The sequence below is a fragment of the Neodiprion lecontei genome, chromosome 1, assembly GCF_021901455.1.
Source record: "Neodiprion lecontei isolate iyNeoLeco1 chromosome 1, iyNeoLeco1.1, whole genome shotgun sequence".
NCBI classification, from domain to species: Eukaryota; Metazoa; Arthropoda; class Insecta; order Hymenoptera; family Diprionidae; genus Neodiprion; species Neodiprion lecontei.
The window spans coordinates 37,100,179-37,120,322 of record NC_060260.1 but is presented as its reverse complement, the minus strand read 5'-3'; the positions used below and the strand labels follow the sequence as shown (position 1 = coordinate 37,120,322).

At 41.1% G+C, this 20,144-nt stretch overlaps 4 protein-coding genes across 4 annotated transcripts; 2 read left to right on the top strand and 2 right to left on the bottom strand.

Annotated features, from left to right (window-relative positions):
* The first annotated feature begins 742 nt into the window (after positions 1-742).
* On the top strand, positions 743-7,664 carry LOC107225789 (ski oncogene). The gene is made up of 3 exons (XM_015666373.2): positions 743-4,315; positions 4,428-4,660; positions 5,480-7,664. Exons 1-3 carry the CDS (start codon positions 3,212-3,214, stop codon positions 6,366-6,368), a joined length of 2,226 nt encoding a protein of 741 aa, XP_015521859.1. The 5' UTR covers positions 743-3,211; the 3' UTR covers positions 6,369-7,664.
* Positions 7,665-10,561: 2,897 nt separating this feature from the next.
* On the top strand, positions 10,562-13,584 carry LOC107225686 (SH3 domain-containing protein Dlish). The gene is made up of 5 exons (XM_015666231.2): positions 10,562-11,176; positions 11,397-11,632; positions 11,832-12,209; positions 12,560-12,785; positions 12,891-13,584. The coding sequence occupies exons 1-5, from the start codon at positions 11,128-11,130 to the stop codon at positions 13,163-13,165; spliced, it is 1,164 nt and encodes a 387-aa protein (XP_015521717.1). The 5' UTR covers positions 10,562-11,127; the 3' UTR covers positions 13,166-13,584.
* LOC107225638 lies at positions 13,543-15,673 on the bottom strand. Its single transcript, XM_046729850.1, has 3 exons — positions 14,661-15,673; positions 14,292-14,520; positions 13,543-13,986 (listed from the first exon to the last, which is right to left on the bottom strand). Exons 1-3 carry the CDS (start codon positions 14,975-14,977, stop codon positions 13,798-13,800), a joined length of 735 nt encoding a protein of 244 aa, XP_046585806.1. The 5' UTR covers positions 14,978-15,673; the 3' UTR covers positions 13,543-13,797.
* A 1,358-nt stretch (positions 15,674-17,031) lies between these two features.
* On the bottom strand, positions 17,032-19,097 carry LOC107225704. The gene is made up of 4 exons (XM_015666253.2): positions 18,953-19,097; positions 18,593-18,820; positions 18,319-18,494; positions 17,032-17,873 (listed from the first exon to the last, which is right to left on the bottom strand). The coding sequence occupies exons 1-4, from the start codon at positions 18,962-18,964 to the stop codon at positions 17,834-17,836; spliced, it is 456 nt and encodes a 151-aa protein (XP_015521739.1). The 5' UTR covers positions 18,965-19,097; the 3' UTR covers positions 17,032-17,833.
* Between the last annotated feature and the right edge of the window lie 1,047 nt (positions 19,098-20,144).

The following is a 20,144-nucleotide window of genomic DNA, read 5'->3' as shown; positions in this document are numbered from 1 at the left end:
GTATGTCGCATCGTGTACGTACACGTATGATGGTTCAGGCATAGGTGTGCATACTGACATACGCATGCATACACAGATGTAGGCAGGCCGAGAATACGACGCTAGAGAATACGAGAGGTGGCGGTGGTACCGTTGGCGAAGCAAAATATGAATCTATATCGCAGACTCCTTCCTGGCGAGGGCTCGGCCAAGTCCGATATGCGACTCGTGGTAACTCGTGAGTCGTGGGTACGCAGGCTATTTTGACGGGAAGGTCACATGACTAGACGCTCCGCCGACTGCCGCCGCCGCCGCCGCCGCCGACTGTCGGCCGACTCACAGACACACACGAGTGCGCCACGCTAGAGGCGCGGGGGGAGAGAGAGAGAAATATAGATATACAGGTATACGTCGAAACGAAGAGAGACGACATCGCGGCGCGCGCGCGCACCACCCCCAACCGTGCGAACCCGGTCGTTCGGAGGGTTTATTTTTTTTTAGTGTATGCGTGATACCCGACAAGCGTTAAGCTGTGTGTGCGGGGTCCTGAGAGTGTGCGAGAGCGTTGCGTGCGCGCGGTGAGCGGGGAAAAAGCAGGGACGAGAGCAAGCGGCTCGGCGAGTGGTGCGGTGGCGTAGCAAAAAGGGTGGGGAAGCGGAGAGAAGCGAGTCGGCGGAGGAGGAAGAGGCGGAGGCGGGACGGGGGAGGGTTAAGGGGGGCGGGAGAGGAGGGAGCGTCAGACACAAGAGTTTACCGAGATTCCTCCTTGGACACACACGCAGCTGGCGGCGAGGGCTCGCTGCGTGAACGTACGAGCGGCAGACTCGTCGGTTCGAGCAATACACGCGCGGCGAGCGGAGATATTGCGCGGGGAGCAGAGGGAGCAGACGACGACGACGACCGAAACTCACACAGAGAGAGGAAGCCTCGAGGAGCCATTACACGGACGCACACAACGCGGCGCGACGGGACGCGGCGGCGGCGGCTACGACGGTGCTGTCTGCGTAGCATTGTATCGTCCGTCAGGCTGAATAGTTCACTTCGCTTCAACTTTACGCAGAAAATATGCGTAGCCCCGCGAGTCGTCTAGTGTACAACCGTGCGTGCTCGATCGATACGCCATTGCGGCGTACCGACTAACCCGTCGACATACATACGTACATACATTCGTGCGTGCACAACGCGACGTGTATAAAACGCGTGATACATACTTAGAGACACGTACGCGCGTACCATCTTCTATTTCGTTTGTTTTTTTTTTTTTTACTTTTTACGTTTCTTCTTTCCATTGTTATAAATATTACAATACACAGGAGTTAGGGGAGAACGGGAAAAAATACGCGACATGGACGTTCGGATACTGACTCGAGCATGACTATTCGACTACGGACTACGATGCCGATGAATATCGCAACGATTACGACGACGAAAACGACGAAGACTAGGAGATCCGCGACGCTCGCCTACTGTCGCTTCTCGTAACGTATATATGCATGCATGTATATACAATACACAAATATATATATATATATATATATATATTATATATACATATATGTATAAATATACTTGAATGTACATATGTATATACGCGTATAAGCACACGACGTATTTTCACCCCCCGCACACGGCGTTCCCTCTCAATCGAGATCGTTTACTGATAAACACTCCCCGCAGCCAATAGCCAGAGCATGCGGTGCGAGTGCAGGGGAGTTGCTGGTAGACTCGAGACAGACGTACAGACATGTTGTTGTTTCGCTCCTGCTACCGCTGGCCTCTGATCGCACTCGGACTCGAGCGGCCCGAGGCCCAGGCCTGGCCCAGGCCACCGACCCGCAGTCGCATGAACCTGAAGCTGAAGCTGAGGTTGAACCGTTGACGCCGTTCGTTCGTGCCTGCCTGCCTGCATCTCGCCTATATACAGAGGAACGTGGTCGTCGTCGCATCGTCGTCTCTGCAAGAGGAGCGTAGCGGAGTGCCGAGCAGCGGTGAAGAGTCGAGAGGAGAGGAGAGGAGAGGAGAGGAGTGGAGTGGAGTGGAGAGGAGTGGAGTGGAGTGGAGAGGAGTGGAGAGGAGAGGAGAGGAGAGGATAGAAAGAGAAAGACAGTGATAACGGAGGGTGGCAGTGTGGCACAACCTTCGCCTCTCTGCTTATTTTATTCACTCTTTAAGATTCCGAGGCAGCTCCACCACCACCACCACCACCACCACCACCAGCAGCAGCACTAGCAGTTTCTGCAGTGTTTGTGTATTTGTCGCGTCGCGTGGTGTTTTTCTACGTTTCGTCGTCGTCACAGCCACAGCCACAGCAGCAGCAGCTCGAGTAGTCTCGTCGTCTCGTGGCGGACGACGGCGGCGGCGGACGCGTCGTGTTTCGCGTTACACATCTATTATAATCCACCTCTGTCCGTGTCGTTTCACCTTTGCCTGTGTGTGCTAACCGCGTTATTATTATGTATACTCACATACCGATCATTTTACGCTGGATGGATGATGGATGATAAGTCCCGGACTGTAGGTATTATTACTACACCACCACCACCACCACCGCCGCCAGCGGCGGCACCGGGGGACGGACGGACAGTCGTCCTCGCTATTTATTACCGCTCGTCGTCGTCTACGTTATTCATCAATGAATTTGAGGAACCCAGTGAGATACTACGATCGGTTTATTTAACCTGTGCTATACCGCTGCCTGGAATGCGATAACACACAACCTCCGTCTGCTTCGCGGCGACGACTCTTAAAAGTCTCTTTCTCTCTCTCCAGTTCCAGCTCTTCACACTCTTATTAATAATCCATCGCAGTCAGGACTCTCGGACTTGTGCGTGTGTGTTTCTGTGTGCGATCGTAAATATTATTCTGCGAACGCGAAGATGGTAATCACGGTGTGAAACTAATTAAAGGATAAGTAAACAAAAACAATAATACGCACGAGTGACAGAGAAAAACAAAGAAATGCGAACGACGTTGGTAACCGTAACTCGAACAATGAACACGTAGCAATAAAAAAGTAAAAACGCTTAAAAATGTATTGTTTACGTACGTGAATCGAGAAAATTGCTGCTGCAAAAAGAAAGAAAAAAAAAAAACAAAAAAACAATACATACACATATTATTAACGAGTTCCAAGGACGAGTTATATTAATAATCATTATAATTGAAGGGAAAAGGGAAGAAGAGTTGATTTTTTAAAAATTATTTCCATTCTTATTCTTCTCATTGTAATATAATGGAGACATTAATATCTACGAATGCAAACAGCCAGTCTTACAGTCCTCAATTAAAATCAGTACTGAAAACCTACCAGCTATCGGCTGTAAAAAGTCTTCAGGGTCCAAGCTCAGCCCTGTTGGGCATGGACTGTAAAGGGCTGCTTCAAGAACCGGCAGCTTATCATTTTTCTACGATAAACCGTTCCAGCAATGGGGCGATATCCGATTCCGAACCTGAGCGGCCAAATTCGGCGAAGGAAATCGAGAGGCTTGATAAGCTCGACGATATCGTATCCTGCAAGGAACTGCAAAGAAACGTTGACGCCTTGGAAGATTCTGACTCGAATCCGCCAGTGCCGGACAGAGCGAAAGTCATAGTAGATAATAAGCGAGAGCCGGAGTTTCAGATACCGATATTAACCGCGCCTGATCAGAGCTGTTCAGAGAGATGCGAAACTTCCCTCGAAGGCGAGAGGATCTCGTGCTTTGTTGTCGGCGGCGAGAGACGCCTTTGTTTGCCCCAAATTCTAAACACAGTTTTACAAGACTTCTCGCTCCAACAGATCAACCAAGTCTGCGACGAGCTTCAAATATACTGTTCAAGATGCACGAGGGACCAGCTTGAGGAACTCAAGCTGTCCGGCATTTTGCCGAGAAACGCTCCATCCTGCGGTCTCATTACGCAGACGGATGCCGAGCGACTGGTCAGTGCCCTATTGCTCAGGACCGAACCTTGCGAGACGCAGAATATTATTGAGAGCGAAAAAGTTATAGTAGAAGATTCGAAGGATGAGGGAGAGGAAAGTTTGTCACCCAGCAGGTTCAAGGTCTACCACGAATGCTTTGGGAAGTGCAAAGGCATTTTCGAGGCAGATCTCTTCATCAACGACGATTCCCCCTGCATAGAGTGTCTCGAATGCACGGGCAGATTCTCACCTCAGCGATTTGTCAGGCACGCCCATCGGTCGTTAGAAAATCGGACTTGCCACTGGGGCTTCGACTCTGCTAATTGGAGATCTTATCTTCTCCTTGCACGAGATCAACCCCACTATCATCAGGTCGCGACTTTTTTTCGGGAGCTCAAGCAACGGCATCTACCCAATTCCAAAAGGAAACCTCAGGTATTTTTTCTTTAAACATTTGGTATCGAATGATGTACTCGGATAAAGGATTGAAAGAATTGGATTAAATCTTACATATCGCATTGTTCATGGCTCGAATGCTTTTTTCAAGATGCGACTGGACACCGAGAAGCTGACCAAGAGAGCTAGAAAGGATTTAAACCAAGAGTGTTCACCTGGATATTACAAAGCAAACGGCATGGGAATGTACCACCCTGCAACTTCCGCCGCTGGCGTCAATGACCCCTATCTCCAGATGCAATGGGCAGTTTTTGAACTTGCGGCAAGGGGCGCATCAGCTTTCCGCCCTTGGAGTGCTGGCGGATCTTGTAAACACAGGGATGGGTACGTTTACGCAGCATACTTTGATCGTCGAATCACGTTCGGACAAATTTTCGCTCATTGTAACACAGCCAACTTTCTTTAAGGCTGCACGTACGAGTCCACATTCAAAGTTGAATTCATTGTCACTGAGGGTAATTCGACAAAAGAAATGCGATCGTATCGAAGCATACGAATTTAAATTCTTGTTTCATTGGCTGACCAGAAAAATTCTCTCAAAAAGATATTAGTTTTAACAATACTTGCAAATCAAGATTCAGCACTGGATTCCGATGTTAAAAAAATAATATAGTGAATTTACGAGTATTATATATCTGTATTGAATTTAGCAACAATTGTTGCAGCTTTCAAAGTTTTCACATACTCTTGAGGTGATTCATAAAGAGTCTTTAGAAGAAAAAATATTTATTGTAAAAGTCAATGTTGTCAGCTTCCATAGTGGTTGATTCTTATGGATGTTATTGAAAGTTGTTTGAAAAACGTGAAAGCAGATATTTAAACACATTTCTAGTCTATACCAGCACCTGGTAAAATATTATCAAGCCACAGCTTGCGTATCTCTCTGCTATCAACCTTTGAATCCAGTGTTGGTTTTGAGAGTGATATCTAAGACTGTTGGTGGTAATTTTAGATGTTGGAATGATTAGATAACATACTGGCAGTGGTATATACCAGATGTCTACTATTAACACGAACCAAGATAACGAAGATAATTTTTTTTTTAACATCGATTCAAATATTGAATCTGACACTTAAGCAAGGGATCGTGAAAAACAACGTTCCCTGACAGATAATTAACATGGGTCTAATTTGTTTGTCTAGAACGACGCTTGTGCCTGCGTATCTGAGTCGTGGCCCTCCGGTTCTTCAGCACCCCGAACGAGTGGTACCACATTCGGAGTGCGAACGTTTCGAACCCCACTTCCAGCCCAATGTCGCTCTGGCTCCTCTGCCGCCCATTAATTTACCGCCTCTAGTTCCACCCGCCTCACATCATCATCACCACCACCATCATCCGAAACGTCGCCATCACCATCGCCAGCTGAGTCCGGAAGGAAAACTGGAAGTATTGCCGATTACTGTTAAATTAGAAAAGCCTTCTTCACCTAGCCCGGGACTCGGTCCCGGTCAAGCGTCGCTCTTTTCGCCACCCGCGTTATCCTGCACGACGGAGGGGGACGAGGACTGTAGTCGTGGGATAATACCAAAACAAAATGTCGAGGAAGAGGAGGAGAGCAGTACGGCCGTCACGTCGTCAACGGTAACGGTCGATCCCCCGCCGACGGAAGCAGCCACGTCTTCGCCGGACAGTGACTCGGACTCGGATTCGACGGTTGGCAGGGATCTCGAGTCGAGATTAGCGACTCTCGACGTACCCAAGGAAGTTACGGAGCTCGCGCGACGTCTGGCGTCGCAAAACGCCCGTTTGAGACGTAATAGGCGTCGCGATGTCAGAGAAATATTAAGGCTTCGATCTCAGCTTGAACTCCAACAGTTACAGTGCAGTACGAGTAAAGATGATGGTAAGAATAATAACGAGGCAAACTTTAATCATGTAAACGTAACAGTAAACACAAATGATAATGAAAACGCGAATGCAAACGCGGCTGACAGCACCGAAGGTAGCGAAGAGGCGGAAGCTGTTCCACCGTCGAATAAGGATAGTAAGGATCTTGAAGATCCCAATGACTCTGCAGCTGGTAATGATTAGATTTATTTTTATTAGTTCTTACCGAGATTAGAGAAGGAAATAGATAATTGAAGATAGGAAAAATGAAACAAAAACAAAAACAAAAAAAACTGCTCACCAATCATTGCGCCGTTTGTATTTTTGGCGAAGCAAACGCGCACTGAAATTTATTGTTCAAATTAATAACAATCTAATGATTATCCTAACTTCTGTAATATACAGGAAGAGAAAAAATACATTTTAGGAAATCAATTGATGAACAAAAGAATGAAAACTGTTCTGGGTTATGTGATATATAAAGAGCCTTTAACGTTATTTCTATTGATTAGAAGTTCTAATATTGTAGGTATAAACTTTATGAACGGTTACATTAATTTATGACCGGTTTGTAGATATTGTATTATACGGAAGAAAGTAATTAGGTTTAAATAGAAAAGGAAAAAAAAGAAAGAAAAAAAGAAAACTTATCATGCCAATAACAATTACGTTTAGCGATTTATTTAATTGTAATATTAAGGACATGAGACATGCAGAATTACGAGCATTTGAGTATATCACATATACATCATCTGCGCAAAATGATTTTCTATTTGGGCGTACACTCAATGTTTTATTGTAATAGGTAGAACGAAGAAATAGGTTGCTTTTTGTTAACACTCTCTCTTTTGCCATCCTCTTCCGTTTCCTCTTCATCTTTCTGGCAACTATATATGTATTGTGATTTTATGTGTATGCACATATACATATAATCATAATACCGCGCAATGTAAATACATTCTCATATCACAGGTATCCATACACACAAACATACATGAATATATACATGATATAATTATGCGTTAATCATTTTATTTAATTAATATTATGCGAATTAATTGTGAAAGTACAAAAAACCCTAGGTGCTATGTTGTTACGTTAGCCTACGTTTCGAGAGCGAACGCGGCTCGTTGCAATACTAAAAAAAGAGAAAGAAAAATTAGCCACATTTGTTGAGTACACGTTCGGTTCCGCATTGTCTTCATTAGGTACTATATTAATTATTTTAAGATAATAGTCTCGTTTAATATTTAGTCTTGATTATACACGATAAATGCGTACAGTATATTGTTCAACCCACGGCGGACTTTAGACACTGTTGTTCACCGACTATTTAATGTGCAGAAAACGCATTATCATCCCACGAAAAAATTACACACACACACAGGCATTCATTCATACATACATACATATACATATATTCTGACTCAGAAGCGAATTTATACATTAAAGAAGAAAAAAAAAAAAAAACCATTAGTTCTCCTTGTCAAGTCAAAACCCGTACCATATTCTATTATAGAAAATAATATAAATATTATAGTAATAAAACTATTATACAGTTCGTGAATCGTATACATAATATTTGAATTATGTATACATGAGAAGAAGAAAAAAAAAATGACAATTAACTCAATGCTCGTTCGTACTTGGGGTACATACACACATTTATATACAATACATATAATCAATCGCGTGTGGACTGCTTTGAAGAGCTCGCCGTCGTTCGTTTGCATCCGAAATATACCACAATAAGATACTGTGAAAATAGTCATTAGAAAATGTTCAAAAAAGTATATTTAAAAAAAAAATTAAAAAAAAAAAAAAAGAACGATACTGTACCTTCACGCGACGTTTCAAAAAAAGAGTATACATAAATATATCTGCATATGATAAACGCGCGTTACGATAATTCTCTCCGACTTTGTATACCGTAGAGCCTATTGAAACTGTTGCTATAAATAATAGTAATAATAATAATAATAATAATGTTAACGACGATAAAAATTGCAGGACAAATTCCACCCTTGATTTAAAATAGTATATAAGTAATGATAATAATGACGATAATTGTTATTATTATTATTATTAATTTGCAATAAAAACCCGACCGAGATTTTTTCAAAGCTATCCTGTAACCCCGGGACATGATAATAATAAATAAATACATACATACATGCAAGTATATTATATATTATATATAATATTCATATATATAATATACTATAGGTACCTACATACAATCATTACTCTGTTACGTATAATGGAGATTCGTTGGCATATGACAAAGTACGCTACATGATAATATTATGATATAAGAGTCCCACCTAAACTAAAGAATGTAATAATCTACGTTTTTCATACACCCTCAGTTATTATATACTTACCTCTAGTTTACATATACATATATACATATGAATTACAATAGTACATATACTAATAATGCGTATACCTTATCTACTACTCAGCTTAGGATGCATTTGAAGCATATACATACATACATACATATAGTTACGTGTACTATACACTCCTACTAGTTCGAACAGAATCGCAGGAGATCTATAATGCTTTCAATCGAATTATATTCTATCCAATATCGAAACCGACCACAGCGTCGTATGGAGTATATAAAAAATGATTACGTACAAATTACATGTTTAAATGACATCGATTTCATGAATAAAAAGCGCTATATATTCGAGTATAGTGAATATAATATTACTACGGGGTAATCACATAAGTCATTCGCGAAATAAACCATTTTTCAAATATATGTATAGCGTAACAATTTATATTTATATAATTATTAAAGAAAACCTAATTTCAGAATCGGCTCTGACCAGCATTTGTTTCTTCGGATTGTTTTTTTTTTTTTTCCTTGGCTTGGCGTTAAAAAACAAAAAAAAATTCTTATTCAAAGAGTAAAGTAGGTTCGATAATCACGTGTTACGAAGCCTGTGTTATTGTTTCTTCATTAGCGGAAAGTTTTCACGATAAATTATAGATACGTCGGTATAATGGATATTCAAGTTTCTGTATTTATTGGGAAAATTCTTTTCTCTTTTACAAATGAAATGTGAAGAACACGAAAGTTTCTCAACGATTTATGATGCTTTTGCTATTTCCAAATATTTCAGGCAACCCAGATACGACTTATTTTCAATTGGTAAATTCCTCGAGTACTTTTCACGCGGCTGCGTCACAGCGAATTCTGAAATAGCAACCCCTAATTCAGTCAATTTTACGTACATTATTTGATAAAATAATTGTATATAAGTTCGGTTCATTCGTAGAATACGGATTGTATATGTATGTGTATATACATTATACATACGTACGTATGTAAACAATGATGTTGAACAGATGATATTATTTGAATCGTTACAGTTCTTCTCTCAATTTTCGTTTCACATCTGTAGCTTTCGATGCGGCAGTTATGGCTTGAAATGTATTTTAAACCCGAATACGAATGTATTACAAATAAATACGATATTTGTGATGTTTGATTTACAAAGCTTATTGGTTCGTTAATGTCTATTAATAATAATATGCTAGTTAGCGATTATTTCACGCGATGCGTAAAGTTTCGCGTTGACAGTTTTACGCATTGAAAAATTACGTTATCATCTCACAGGCCACGGCCAATAAAAAAGAAGTAGACAACATTTGCACGTCTTTGTTGTAATTATGTGATTTAATTATCGACTGATGCAAATGTGAACATTCTAGACCATGTGCAAGAAAATCAATTGAATGAAAATCAAACATTTAATTACGTCAAGCTAACTGTTTCTCTCACACAATTGATTCAATTGAAATTTTTCGATATTTTCAACGTTTCGCGGTCAAATCGACTGATATTTTTGAAACCTTTGGATTTTCACACTTAGAAAGATTATCTCGCTATTTGTGAAACAACTAGGGAATGTCAATACAGTTTGAAGGATAGAGATGAACTGTATTTTGAAAAATGACGAAACTTCCGACTGACGGTCGAAAGTAGTATCAAGCAATGAAAAATCATATAGATGTTATATATTTTTCAAAACCGGAAATTACAGAATATTGAAAAACTTTCTAAGAATATATCCTCGTATTCATATTTCCTTGGAAATATCATTTGAATCGGTTAAATCATGTGTTCGGAATTCCTGAAGCAAAAGTATAATATGCACAGCTCCGCTTCGCACAGAAAATCCGTACACGCTGTATTCACGTGTGTGGGATAAAATTTTGAACCTCGGCCAGAAAATCTATGCGTTCTCCGAGTCTTACTCATCCTCCCAGTGAACTTAATACTGTAGAAACCGATGCCGCAGCTATGAATGAATTTAGAGTCCAATTAGCCGGTACTCGGAAACGGTCGTTTCGAGGTGTCGAATACGAAATTTTCGAGCAAGATTATGTCCAGCAATACCTGGAAGCGTTGCTCTTTTCCGACGAAACAATTACGTGTACGGGCTCCTGGTTCACACATCACGGTATCTACCCACATGAAATGACAAAGGCCCGCGTGCTGCGTCGCGACCTGCAGGTACCTGCCTTATCGACGAATCGCGAAAGTTCTTACCGGTTGCGATTCGGTAGGCCCGGCTGATCCCAAGAACAAGGGGTCCGAGGGATCGCCACTGTGGAAGGGCCCTCATCCCCACTCCGGAATTGATTTTGGGACCGACTCTTGCGTCCGTTGAGCCAACTTCCCATTAGGATTTAATGCACAGCAGGTGCGTGAACTCTGTCGCGTTTGAAATTCATCCTCCGCGGTACGATTCCGGAGTGACTTCTCTATTCTTGATCCATTTGCGAAATACGGCTGGTTCGGTATTTCGCAGAATCACGAAATCGGGGGCGAAACTGGCCTCCGGAATATCGAGGGGAACTTCTCAATCCGATCTTATTTCAAAATGATCGCAAACAGACTCAGTAATTAATGAAAATGTGAAAAGGAACCTGGGCCCACTGAAGGATGGCTTTTTTGTGCCCAGTCCGTATACGCCGTGGGAAAAAAAAGAAACGTACGTAATTTGCGAGAGTTGAAAGAGGTAGCAGAAATATTGTTGAAACAATACCGCAAAACATTGGCAACTCTGCTAAACTGCTTTTTTGGACTATTTTCTCTATACAAACAGTCCTTTTCTTCTTCTCACCACAATGTAAAATTTACTCGCACAACAAAATTGAATCCTAAAATTCGCACACGCCGACACTGGGATTTTAATTTTAAATGTCTTTCAGCTGGGACTCATAACTTTAGTTTGGAGAAAGATGGAGGCGGTGGAGGACCCGGGGGGGTTGGACTTGGGGCCAGAGTCCCTCTGCCTCCAGGAAGAATAACGGGGAGTGCAAGTATCGAGACGCTAGTCAGAGTTGGAATCGAAAAGGAGAACGGACTTTCGCCGGACAGCAAAATGGTGATCGTTCATGATTTCACACCCTGCGTGGACGACGAGCTTCAAGTCAAGCGGGGTCAGGTTAGTGTTTCTCTGTGATAATTTTTTAATTTAGAACCCTTATTTTCTTCTCAAAGAATGACTCCAGAGTTAAGGTATGTTTAGGCGAGACAAGTGTTGTACACTGAACTTGAATGTAATATGGAATCGATATTGTCGCAAATGTGCACCAATTTTTTTACCCCAAGAAATCATAAGTAACATTTGCAATGTGTTATAGGTGGTGAATATTTTGTACAGAGAGAACGACTGGGTCTATGTCATTGCGGCAGATACTCGAATGGAGGGATTTGTGCCGCACTCTTACTGTGCCCCTTACGCGTCACAGCTGGCTGAGTCGACGCTTGCAACCTTAAATAATGTCAAGAAAAAACTCCCTCGTTCCAATGAAAACGATATTGATTCACCGAACATTTCTCGATCTCAAATTCTGCACGAGATACAGCAAACAGATACCGGATCCACTTCTGACAGCGATAGCTATATTCGACACAATATTACCACAACGGATGCTACCATAAATAGATGCAATGTTGCTCAATCTCAAAACTCTCTGCAGAGTACATCTTCGCAGCCAGATGTGCACCCGTTCTTCAAGGTATAGTAAAATATTTTTGAAATGTTACTTTTGATATAAAGTGACCACTGCACCTGAATGATGAATCTCTCGAATGAAGAGACTTCGAGGCTTTTCCATTTCAATGGTCCCATAATTCTTGATTGGGAATTGAACTGTTAAGGTTTGAAAAGACTAAAGTGATAAGAAACTTCGAAGTTTTTTTTATCAGGGCTCGTACAGTGTGATTTTTGACCGAGCATTGCTTGAGAATTAAAAGGAATAATTCTCTAATAATTTTATTTTGAGGAATTCATCGACAGGTTGTACCGTGTCCTTGCCTGTGTGAACTCATGATATCAAATAAATGTATGTGTACATATAAAACTTAGGATCCATCAGCAGGAAGATATATAGTACTGTACACATTTGTGGCACGCGACGAAAACGATGTGAGCGTTGAACGAGGCGAGTTTGTCACCGTTCTAAACCGTGATGATCCAGACTGGTTTTGGGTACTTCGACATTGTGATGGCAACGAAGGCTTTGTACCGTCAGGTTTTGTCTACCCTGGACATATTCTCCATGCCAACAACTTGACAGATCCTCACAATTTAGGTTCGTCTTTACTTTATTATTTTTGAATTAACGTCACTTCTAATTTTATTCCAGAGTTTGTTAATGAACTTACTTGTCAATTTTTTTTATTGATATTCAAAACAGGAACAGGCAACGCGAATGTAACTGGTAGCGAACCGTTGCAGCAGAAGGATGTTAGAGATTTCCGCGACGAAACGAGTGGCACAGAACTAGTGGTTCTTTACGATTATAAAGCACAAGCACCGGACGACCTCTCAGTGAGAAGAGCTGACTGGATTTATGCAGATCTAGCTAATCAGACTGTGGATGGATGGCTGTGGGCGTATGCACCGAAAACTCGCAAGTATGGTTTTATTCCCAAGGCATACGCTCGTCCCCCTGCAATGACTAGCCTATAATTCAACGTTAATTAATGATAATAAATATTAATTATAATTATATCAAATGATTAATTATATTTAGTGGGGAAAATTTTTTTTCAAATCTATAAACCCCACTAAATTAATTATACGTTATTGTTGTATTCTTACACTTTTTTTATATACACATATATACAGTGTGCGTGTGTATAGATATATACATGTATGTATATACATATATAGATATATGTATATATTTGTATACATATACACATTATACATATTGATTATTTTGACAGCCGTTGTATTGCAAAGCAAAAAAATATGGAAAAAAAAGTTATTATATAATATATCATTAATTATTCGGAGGATTATTCGAAAATCTGAAATCTGCGTTTACGTTCGTCCACCTTGATAATGATAATAATATTATTATTATTATTATTATTATTATTAATATTAATGATATAACGTTATGAAACATTTACGTACTATCCCACTGGGAGTTAGAAATATATAGCAATGTTACTATTATAGCGATGTGTTTTGTGATAATTTATTTGTTTATTTATTTTATGTATACTTTCTAATCATCAAATGATCTCTTCTAATACATGGGACGATACAAATGAGCCGTCGTTTTTATGGGCCCGATGTGCTTTCATTTTCGATCAGTGCACGGTCACGTTTACATTGAGGCTGGTGGAGCCGGATGTAATGTGGTCGATGAAGCCTTGGTGCAAAATTACGCAGTCACCGGTCGCGAAAACTTCCCGTGGACGTTGCGCTGTTCGCAGGGAATTTACGGGCCCCGTATAGGTCAACGATCGCAGACCACCGTCGTCGTTACCGTCGACTACCTTGAAAGTTTACAAAACGATTATTGGTAGGTACATATATATTATATATCTTTTTTTCATCTAATGTGTGTATATATATATAAACATTAGATGAAAAAAAGTCAGACAGCGAAGAAGATGATGGAGAGATACATCGTTGGACGTGAGAATTTCCAGTTTAATTTTGTTTTGGCGACAAGTCTTATATTTTGAAATGAAATAAGAATAAGGGGAAATTGAATAACGCGTTTCCGTTCCTTCGATGATGTTAAAATTGACGAATAAAATGAATAGACAATTTTTGATTTTCTGTGCGATAATAATACTTGAATACTGCATCGCAAAGTGCCAGTCGTTGCATCCCCTACATCCAGACCGGCAACCCAAGCGATTACGATATCGCCCTGACTTTGCTCCTCGCCGTGAGAGTTTCCGTCGTCCTCGCAAGGATTTTGACTCGACCAATGGAGTCGCGCGGCCAAAACCGGAAGCGGAAGCCTGTTGCGGTACCTCGGCTGGATCTGACTTCCGTTGAATAATCTGGCCGCTGCACCTCTTGTGGTATTGCCAAGGAAAAAAGAAGGAAACCATTGATTACAGGGATATCGGTCGATGACCATAAGAGCTAGGGGATTGATTTTAATCAACAGAAACCATGTCCAATGTCCATAGAAAATTACGTAGAAGAAACTTACGTCAGTTTACCGGAAACTAAAAGCAAGGCAAGACAGCGACTCGAGTCGCAGGACAGAGAGGCGAAGCTGACGATGAGGGTGCTTTTGGCTTCAGGTTCAACGCTCAGGATCGGAACCTCGGGATGATCGAAGAGGAAGTGATGCGTAAGGGCGGAAAACGCGACGTTGACGGCGCAGTCTAGTCTTGGGCACCTGATGGGCCTTCGGGAACACTCGGTGTGAATCAGGGCGACGGTTCCGTTGCCTGTATCCCCGGGGAAGCTCCCGATTCTCTGACGAACTTCCGGCTCCAGATCAGCGTCGCCGCCTCTCGCCATGCTGCAACAACTTCGCTGTTGGCGAGGGTGAAGTCGCGAAAAACCGACGTTGGCCAAGGGCTGACCCACGTCTCCCGAATCTCCCTCCCATCCGGAATTATATCCCGTTGTGCAGCGCGAATTGCTTCCAAGAATTGCTGGCCCCGTTCTCCCAATCTCGTTGAAATTTCGAGACCGATTCTTCGACTGATATTCCGCCTCATCGCCCGGTGCGGACGATCGCGTCGACTTCCGGATCACCTGGACCCCCCGGGGATCGCCCGACGATGATCGCACGTTCGTCTGACGCGTTATTCGATAGCAGCTTGCCGTCGACGCGTAAAGATCTGCTCCGCACACCACACAGCCTATGTCTAACAATATGATATATAGGAAATTGATTCGCTAGCGCATCCACTTCCCTTTTACACTTGAAAATTTCACAAAAGGTAGTTAGTCCAGTCGCTTTGTACAACAAAGGACACCTGAATTTGCAATTTTTCGATACCGCTATTCTCTTTTGCCAACCATTTGAGGGGGTCCATTGTTAGTCTAAAACCAGAATTTTTACCAGATTCTGCAGCAACTTCGGCCGCCATCTTGAATTTATGTTTCAAGTCGGTAAACATCGATCGTATGGACAAAACATTGTTACGACCAAAGTTCTAGAGTATTAAATATCTTCCAAGTTCAGTTATGACCATTTCTTATAGTCAAAAGTTGAAAACGGGCGAGTTATTCGACAAATACGAATTCCATCATAAATTTAACATGGCGCTCGAAGCTATTGCAGAATCTGGCTCGAGATTATTATATTAATTCATCATCAGAATGCATTCTGATTAGCATGCTTGGATGGTGGGAAATGTGAAAAGTGAAATAACATGATAATCCGACCCCCTGGTTTAAATTCTGCATTTAGCCTACCAATGACCCCCCTCCCCTAAAAATTGAAAATTGCATCCTCAAGTATACTACGTATAATAGTAGAAAGCTCAAGAGAATGCTACAACTGTACTTATTTAAGAAGAAAATCCGTTCTCTCCGGAGAGGTAATTCATCGCCACGAATACTCATGTTATCAAATATAGAAGGTGAAGAAATGTGAGACTAAATTATTTACACGAACCGGAACAAATCGTATAACGGTGAAGACACTGCTGACAAAGAAGATGGCCCTGGGTGCACGTGAGCATTGGTCCCGGGTTTGTGGAAACGCCGGCAACACCAGCAACATCCGGTGCCAAATGGCAAAGGCCGCAAATCATGGGTCTTTGAGTAGGGCCTGGATCCTTAGAGTTGTTCAATTGTTCGTCGGTGTAATCGTCCTCGGGCTCGTCGTCTTCGACTTCCGTCGACTCCCCCGTCGTCGGTGATCTGTCGCTGAAATTCTCGCGCTTTCTTCGGCTGTAAAAGGCCCCCTGATTCAACTGGAGGCTCAGACGACTGTTCATTTCACCCCTGATGGAATTAGGGGCGATTTCTGACCTCTGCTGCACTCTCTCCATCGTTTTTCACCCCTGTTACGCACGTTTTCCCGGTATTTCAGGGGGGCTTTTGCTCCGGATTTCGTCCGTGCCGACGTTACTCGATATTTCTGATCCCAATTGACGTTGGTCAAGCCTTGAGCAGCGCGTTGGTTCTCGACAAAACATTGTACAATTAATTTCAGCTTGGTATTTCTCGCTCACTTGTCCAATTCTGCGCTGATTTTTCTTACGTCGCAGATCACTGGGTTTGTATTTTTTTTTTTCTTGCGAGGAAATCAGCTCGTAAGATTATCGCAGAATTGAGACCGATGATAATTTATTATCATAAAAATTTACAACCGCAACGGACTTGAAGAACGACCTAACGGCGTTAACCGTAAACCCTGTCATTGACGGTACTCCATTTTGTTACAGGCAGAAAAATAAAACAAAATGCACATCGGTTTACGTCTTATCATAAATTTATTCGATAATAATTTCAGATAATAATTACGTGAACATGCATACCTATACCTATTATATTAAATTTTTTAGGGATGTGTAATAAATAGAGGCGTTGAAACCTGGCGTAAATTTCTGTAGGTAATTCAGTTGAACTTCTCCAAAGACAAGCTCTGCTCTACGTAATATCTTTCTCTGATGTTCATGGGTACAGAGATTTGTATAAAAATGAAGTAAAATTGGATTGCTCATCATGAAATTATACGGGGAACGAATGCATAGAAAATTCAAAAACAACAAAGAATGTGTTTGAATGATTATATGTAGTTACTTTGAAAAATCCGAGACTTCGCTGTAGTTTTTACTGGAAAAATCTAAAAATAGATATTTACAGGACAAAAAAATTTTCACCACGTCTTTAACACTTGTGTTACGTGTGGGTATGAGTGACAGCAAATATTATATAAACAAATATTATATTTGCATTTAGTTTCTCGGTGACATACGCGTATTTCAAGAGCCTCACCATAATTGTTCATTGTTTGCCTTCCTTTATATGCTTAATATCAATATTTGAGTTGTCCGACGATACTGTAATTTAGACGGTTTTTGACGCGAAGCAACAAACGTTGCATGATATAGTTAGGATAATTTCATACTCTGTATCGTTATGCTAACGAAGTCATAAAACACGTTCGATTCTTATTTTTACGTGGGTTGCGGGTCGAACCGAGAACTCCGATGATTCAAAACCCATTATACGCAAAGACAGTATCTATTATACCATATTGGAGTCACGTAAAGATTTTCGATTATATGACAGCTGAGTAATGGCATACGAAATCGTTAATTTATTATACATATCGTAACGGACTAAAATCACCTCTACGCTGTATCTTCGAGCAGTATTCTTCTCATTACAGCGCGTCATGAACGCGGATAATAATTAATAAATGTCGTCCAGAGGTAGCACTTCCGTCTTCGCTCTGAAAATTTTAATTCCTTTTGATTTACGAGACGTTCAACAGCATATTATATGCCATTGATAATTGATACAATACGCGGGATTCGGGTACGCGTTACCCAGTTTTCTAAAAACAGCTGGAAAATTAAAGCACTCTCTCAATTTCCGTTTTATGCACAGTACATTATTTGAAATTATCGCTTTCGCAAACGATATTAATAAAAGTCGAACGAAAATTTCACTAGATTTACTTTTCGGTGCATGAAAATAAGCTCGATCAAGCTCGATCAACCTTCCGCAAGTTAAAAAATTGTAAGCCCTGTACCAAATTACCGTAACAATTATTTTTATTCAAACACGCTTTTATTCCAGCAAAGCCAATTTTTATTTAAGAATTTGAATTCGAAAATAATAAAATTCCGATAGTGGCCGTAATAATGCGGTTTCTATTATTCAGAAATTCATACCTGTAGCCTCTTATATCCGACGAATAAGTGACACGGACGATTCTTTTGCTCTTGTAATCGGTGTAGCCGTATTCCCCGAGCACCGTTCCATTCCGAAGCTTTTCTTCGTTGCGAAATTGTTCGTTACCTTCTGCATCGACGACGTTGTCGTAGCCAAAGGCGTAGGTTCCAGGTCCCTGCATCGCAGATTTAATCCAATATTAATGTTCCATAGTTTTGAGCGATAATTATTCGGCGAATCGGTTTTAACGTAGAATTTGCACATTGTACGTACGTTGGGATCTTTAATGTTGTAGGATGAAAACTCTGCCTCGGAGAGTCGACCTTCTCTGTACCGCTCCTGATCACCGAATCGTAAATTTCGTGATGAATTGCTCGTCCGATCATCAAGTTCGTTGCTGATTAACGCACTCTCGACATTTTTCCTCCGGTGAAAAGAGTCGGTCGGTTTTCCGGTAGCCAGGCCCAAAGTCAGGCCGAAGAGAAGAGCGATTTTCCATGACTGAAAAAACACGGTGATAAGCTATTGCAGTTTTGCTATCCCGATAGTTAACGATTAAAAAAATAGTGGCCATCTCGTTTGACGTTAGTGCGAAGCGTTTAATTGACGAGTAAATATAACCGTAAAAATTACCGTCTCGAGCATTGGAATATTGCGTAAAAAATTTCTTTTGCAAAATGAACGAAAACGAAGGGGAAGTTTTTATGACGAAAAAACTATTCGAGTCCAAGTGCCTAGTTGAAACACTGTTCCTAGCTCGGTGACAACTATCAAGCAAATGTCTCACTGGATTCTGTAACCCTTATTATAACTTTCGCGACCATGAAACCGCGAGTGGACCCGCCGCAGAACCCCCACCTATTAAATCGCCATTAAAGTTTCATATGAAATAGATTCCCACGTCTTCGTTTTGACCCATAACTGTTGTGTTACAGATTATGCGGGCTCGTTTCATTCATATTTGTACCTATGGTGGGCTTCGGAACGGTCGTATTATATGGGTTGCTGTTTTTATTATGGGCATTAAAGCAGGAGTGTACTGAACCGCGAATTCTATGTCGGATGATTGTAGAGATAATATGTATTTCCTATACTCATATTTCAACCGGAAAACAACGAGTCTCTCTGTTACGCTTCAGTTGTAATGGGATATTGTAATTGTAAAATGCGCTCCACGATCTCAGTTGATCATGACGAAGGAATTATTCGACTTTTTTCAAATTCCTAATTAATAATTTCAATATTTAAATAAAGATAACGGTATTATACATGGTACAGCAATGTGTTCAAAGTACATGTTTAAAGATGCAAACTTTTTTTCAACTTCGATAAATTCTCGTTGGGCATCTGATTATAATGTCATCTCGATGAAAAATATTTTGCATAGAATTTCTCGTACAATTGCTTATTCAAAAATTTTAAGCTCATACTAAATCAATGAGAATTTATTTTTGGGCATTGGTACGTTCTGCGAAGAACGTCGCGAAGAATCTTCGATTCACTGCGTGATTTTCGACTTAAGCTTGATTTACAAACCTTGCGGTGTCCAGGTTCACGAACTTCGATGATCTACTCGTATTGATGTCTCCTTCGATCTAGAATTATGTTGTTGTGGGTCGTGCCAATTATCACTATGCGTCATTGAAATAATTCCTATTACATAACACTTTAATTTAAATACACATTTATTAAATATAATAGGTTATTTCAATCGATTTTCAAGGTTTGGTTTCACAATGGTGTTATTAACTAATCTGATTCGCTAATGGAATCACGTTGGTTATACTTGAAATCGGGTTGAAATTGAAAATGCAAAGTTAAGAAT

Excerpts from the sequence above, each read along its gene's own strand:
- LOC107225789 (XM_015666373.2), top strand. The coding sequence starts at position 3,212 with ATGGAGACATTAATATCTACGAATGCAAACAGCCAGTCTTACAGTCCT. Across the intron at positions 4,316-4,427 it reads ATTCCAAAAGGAAACCTCAG|ATGCGACTGGACACCGAGAA; the intron begins GTATTTTTTCTT and ends GCTTTTTTCAAG. Across the intron at positions 4,661-5,479 it reads TCTTGTAAACACAGGGATGG|AACGACGCTTGTGCCTGCGT; the intron begins GTACGTTTACGC and ends TTGTTTGTCTAG.
- LOC107225686 (XM_015666231.2), top strand. The coding sequence starts at position 11,128 with ATGGCTTTTTTGTGCCCAGTCCGTATACGCCGTGGGAAAAAAAAGAAA. Across the intron at positions 11,177-11,396 it reads CCGTGGGAAAAAAAAGAAAC|CTGGGACTCATAACTTTAGT; the intron begins GTACGTAATTTG and ends AATGTCTTTCAG. Across the intron at positions 12,786-12,890 it reads GACAGATCCTCACAATTTAG|GAACAGGCAACGCGAATGTA; the intron begins GTTCGTCTTTAC and ends TATTCAAAACAG.
- LOC107225638 (XM_046729850.1), bottom strand. The coding sequence starts at position 14,977 with ATGGCGAGAGGCGGCGACGCTGATCTGGAGCCGGAAGTTCGTCAGAGA. Across the intron at positions 14,521-14,660 it reads TTAGTTTCCGGTAAACTGAC|AGGTGCAGCGGCCAGATTAT; the intron begins GTAAGTTTCTTC and ends CAATACCACAAG. Across the intron at positions 13,987-14,291 it reads CTTTGCGATGCAGTATTCAA|GTAGTCGACGGTAACGACGA; the intron begins GTATTATTATCG and ends TAAACTTTCAAG.
- LOC107225704 (XM_015666253.2), bottom strand. Across the intron at positions 18,495-18,592 it reads ACAACATTAAAGATCCCAAC|GGACCTGGAACCTACGCCTT; the intron begins GTACGTACAATG and ends TCTGCGATGCAG. Across the intron at positions 17,874-18,318 it reads TCGGATATAAGAGGCTACAG|AGCGAAGACGGAAGTGCTAC; the intron begins GTATGAATTTCT and ends TAAAATTTTCAG.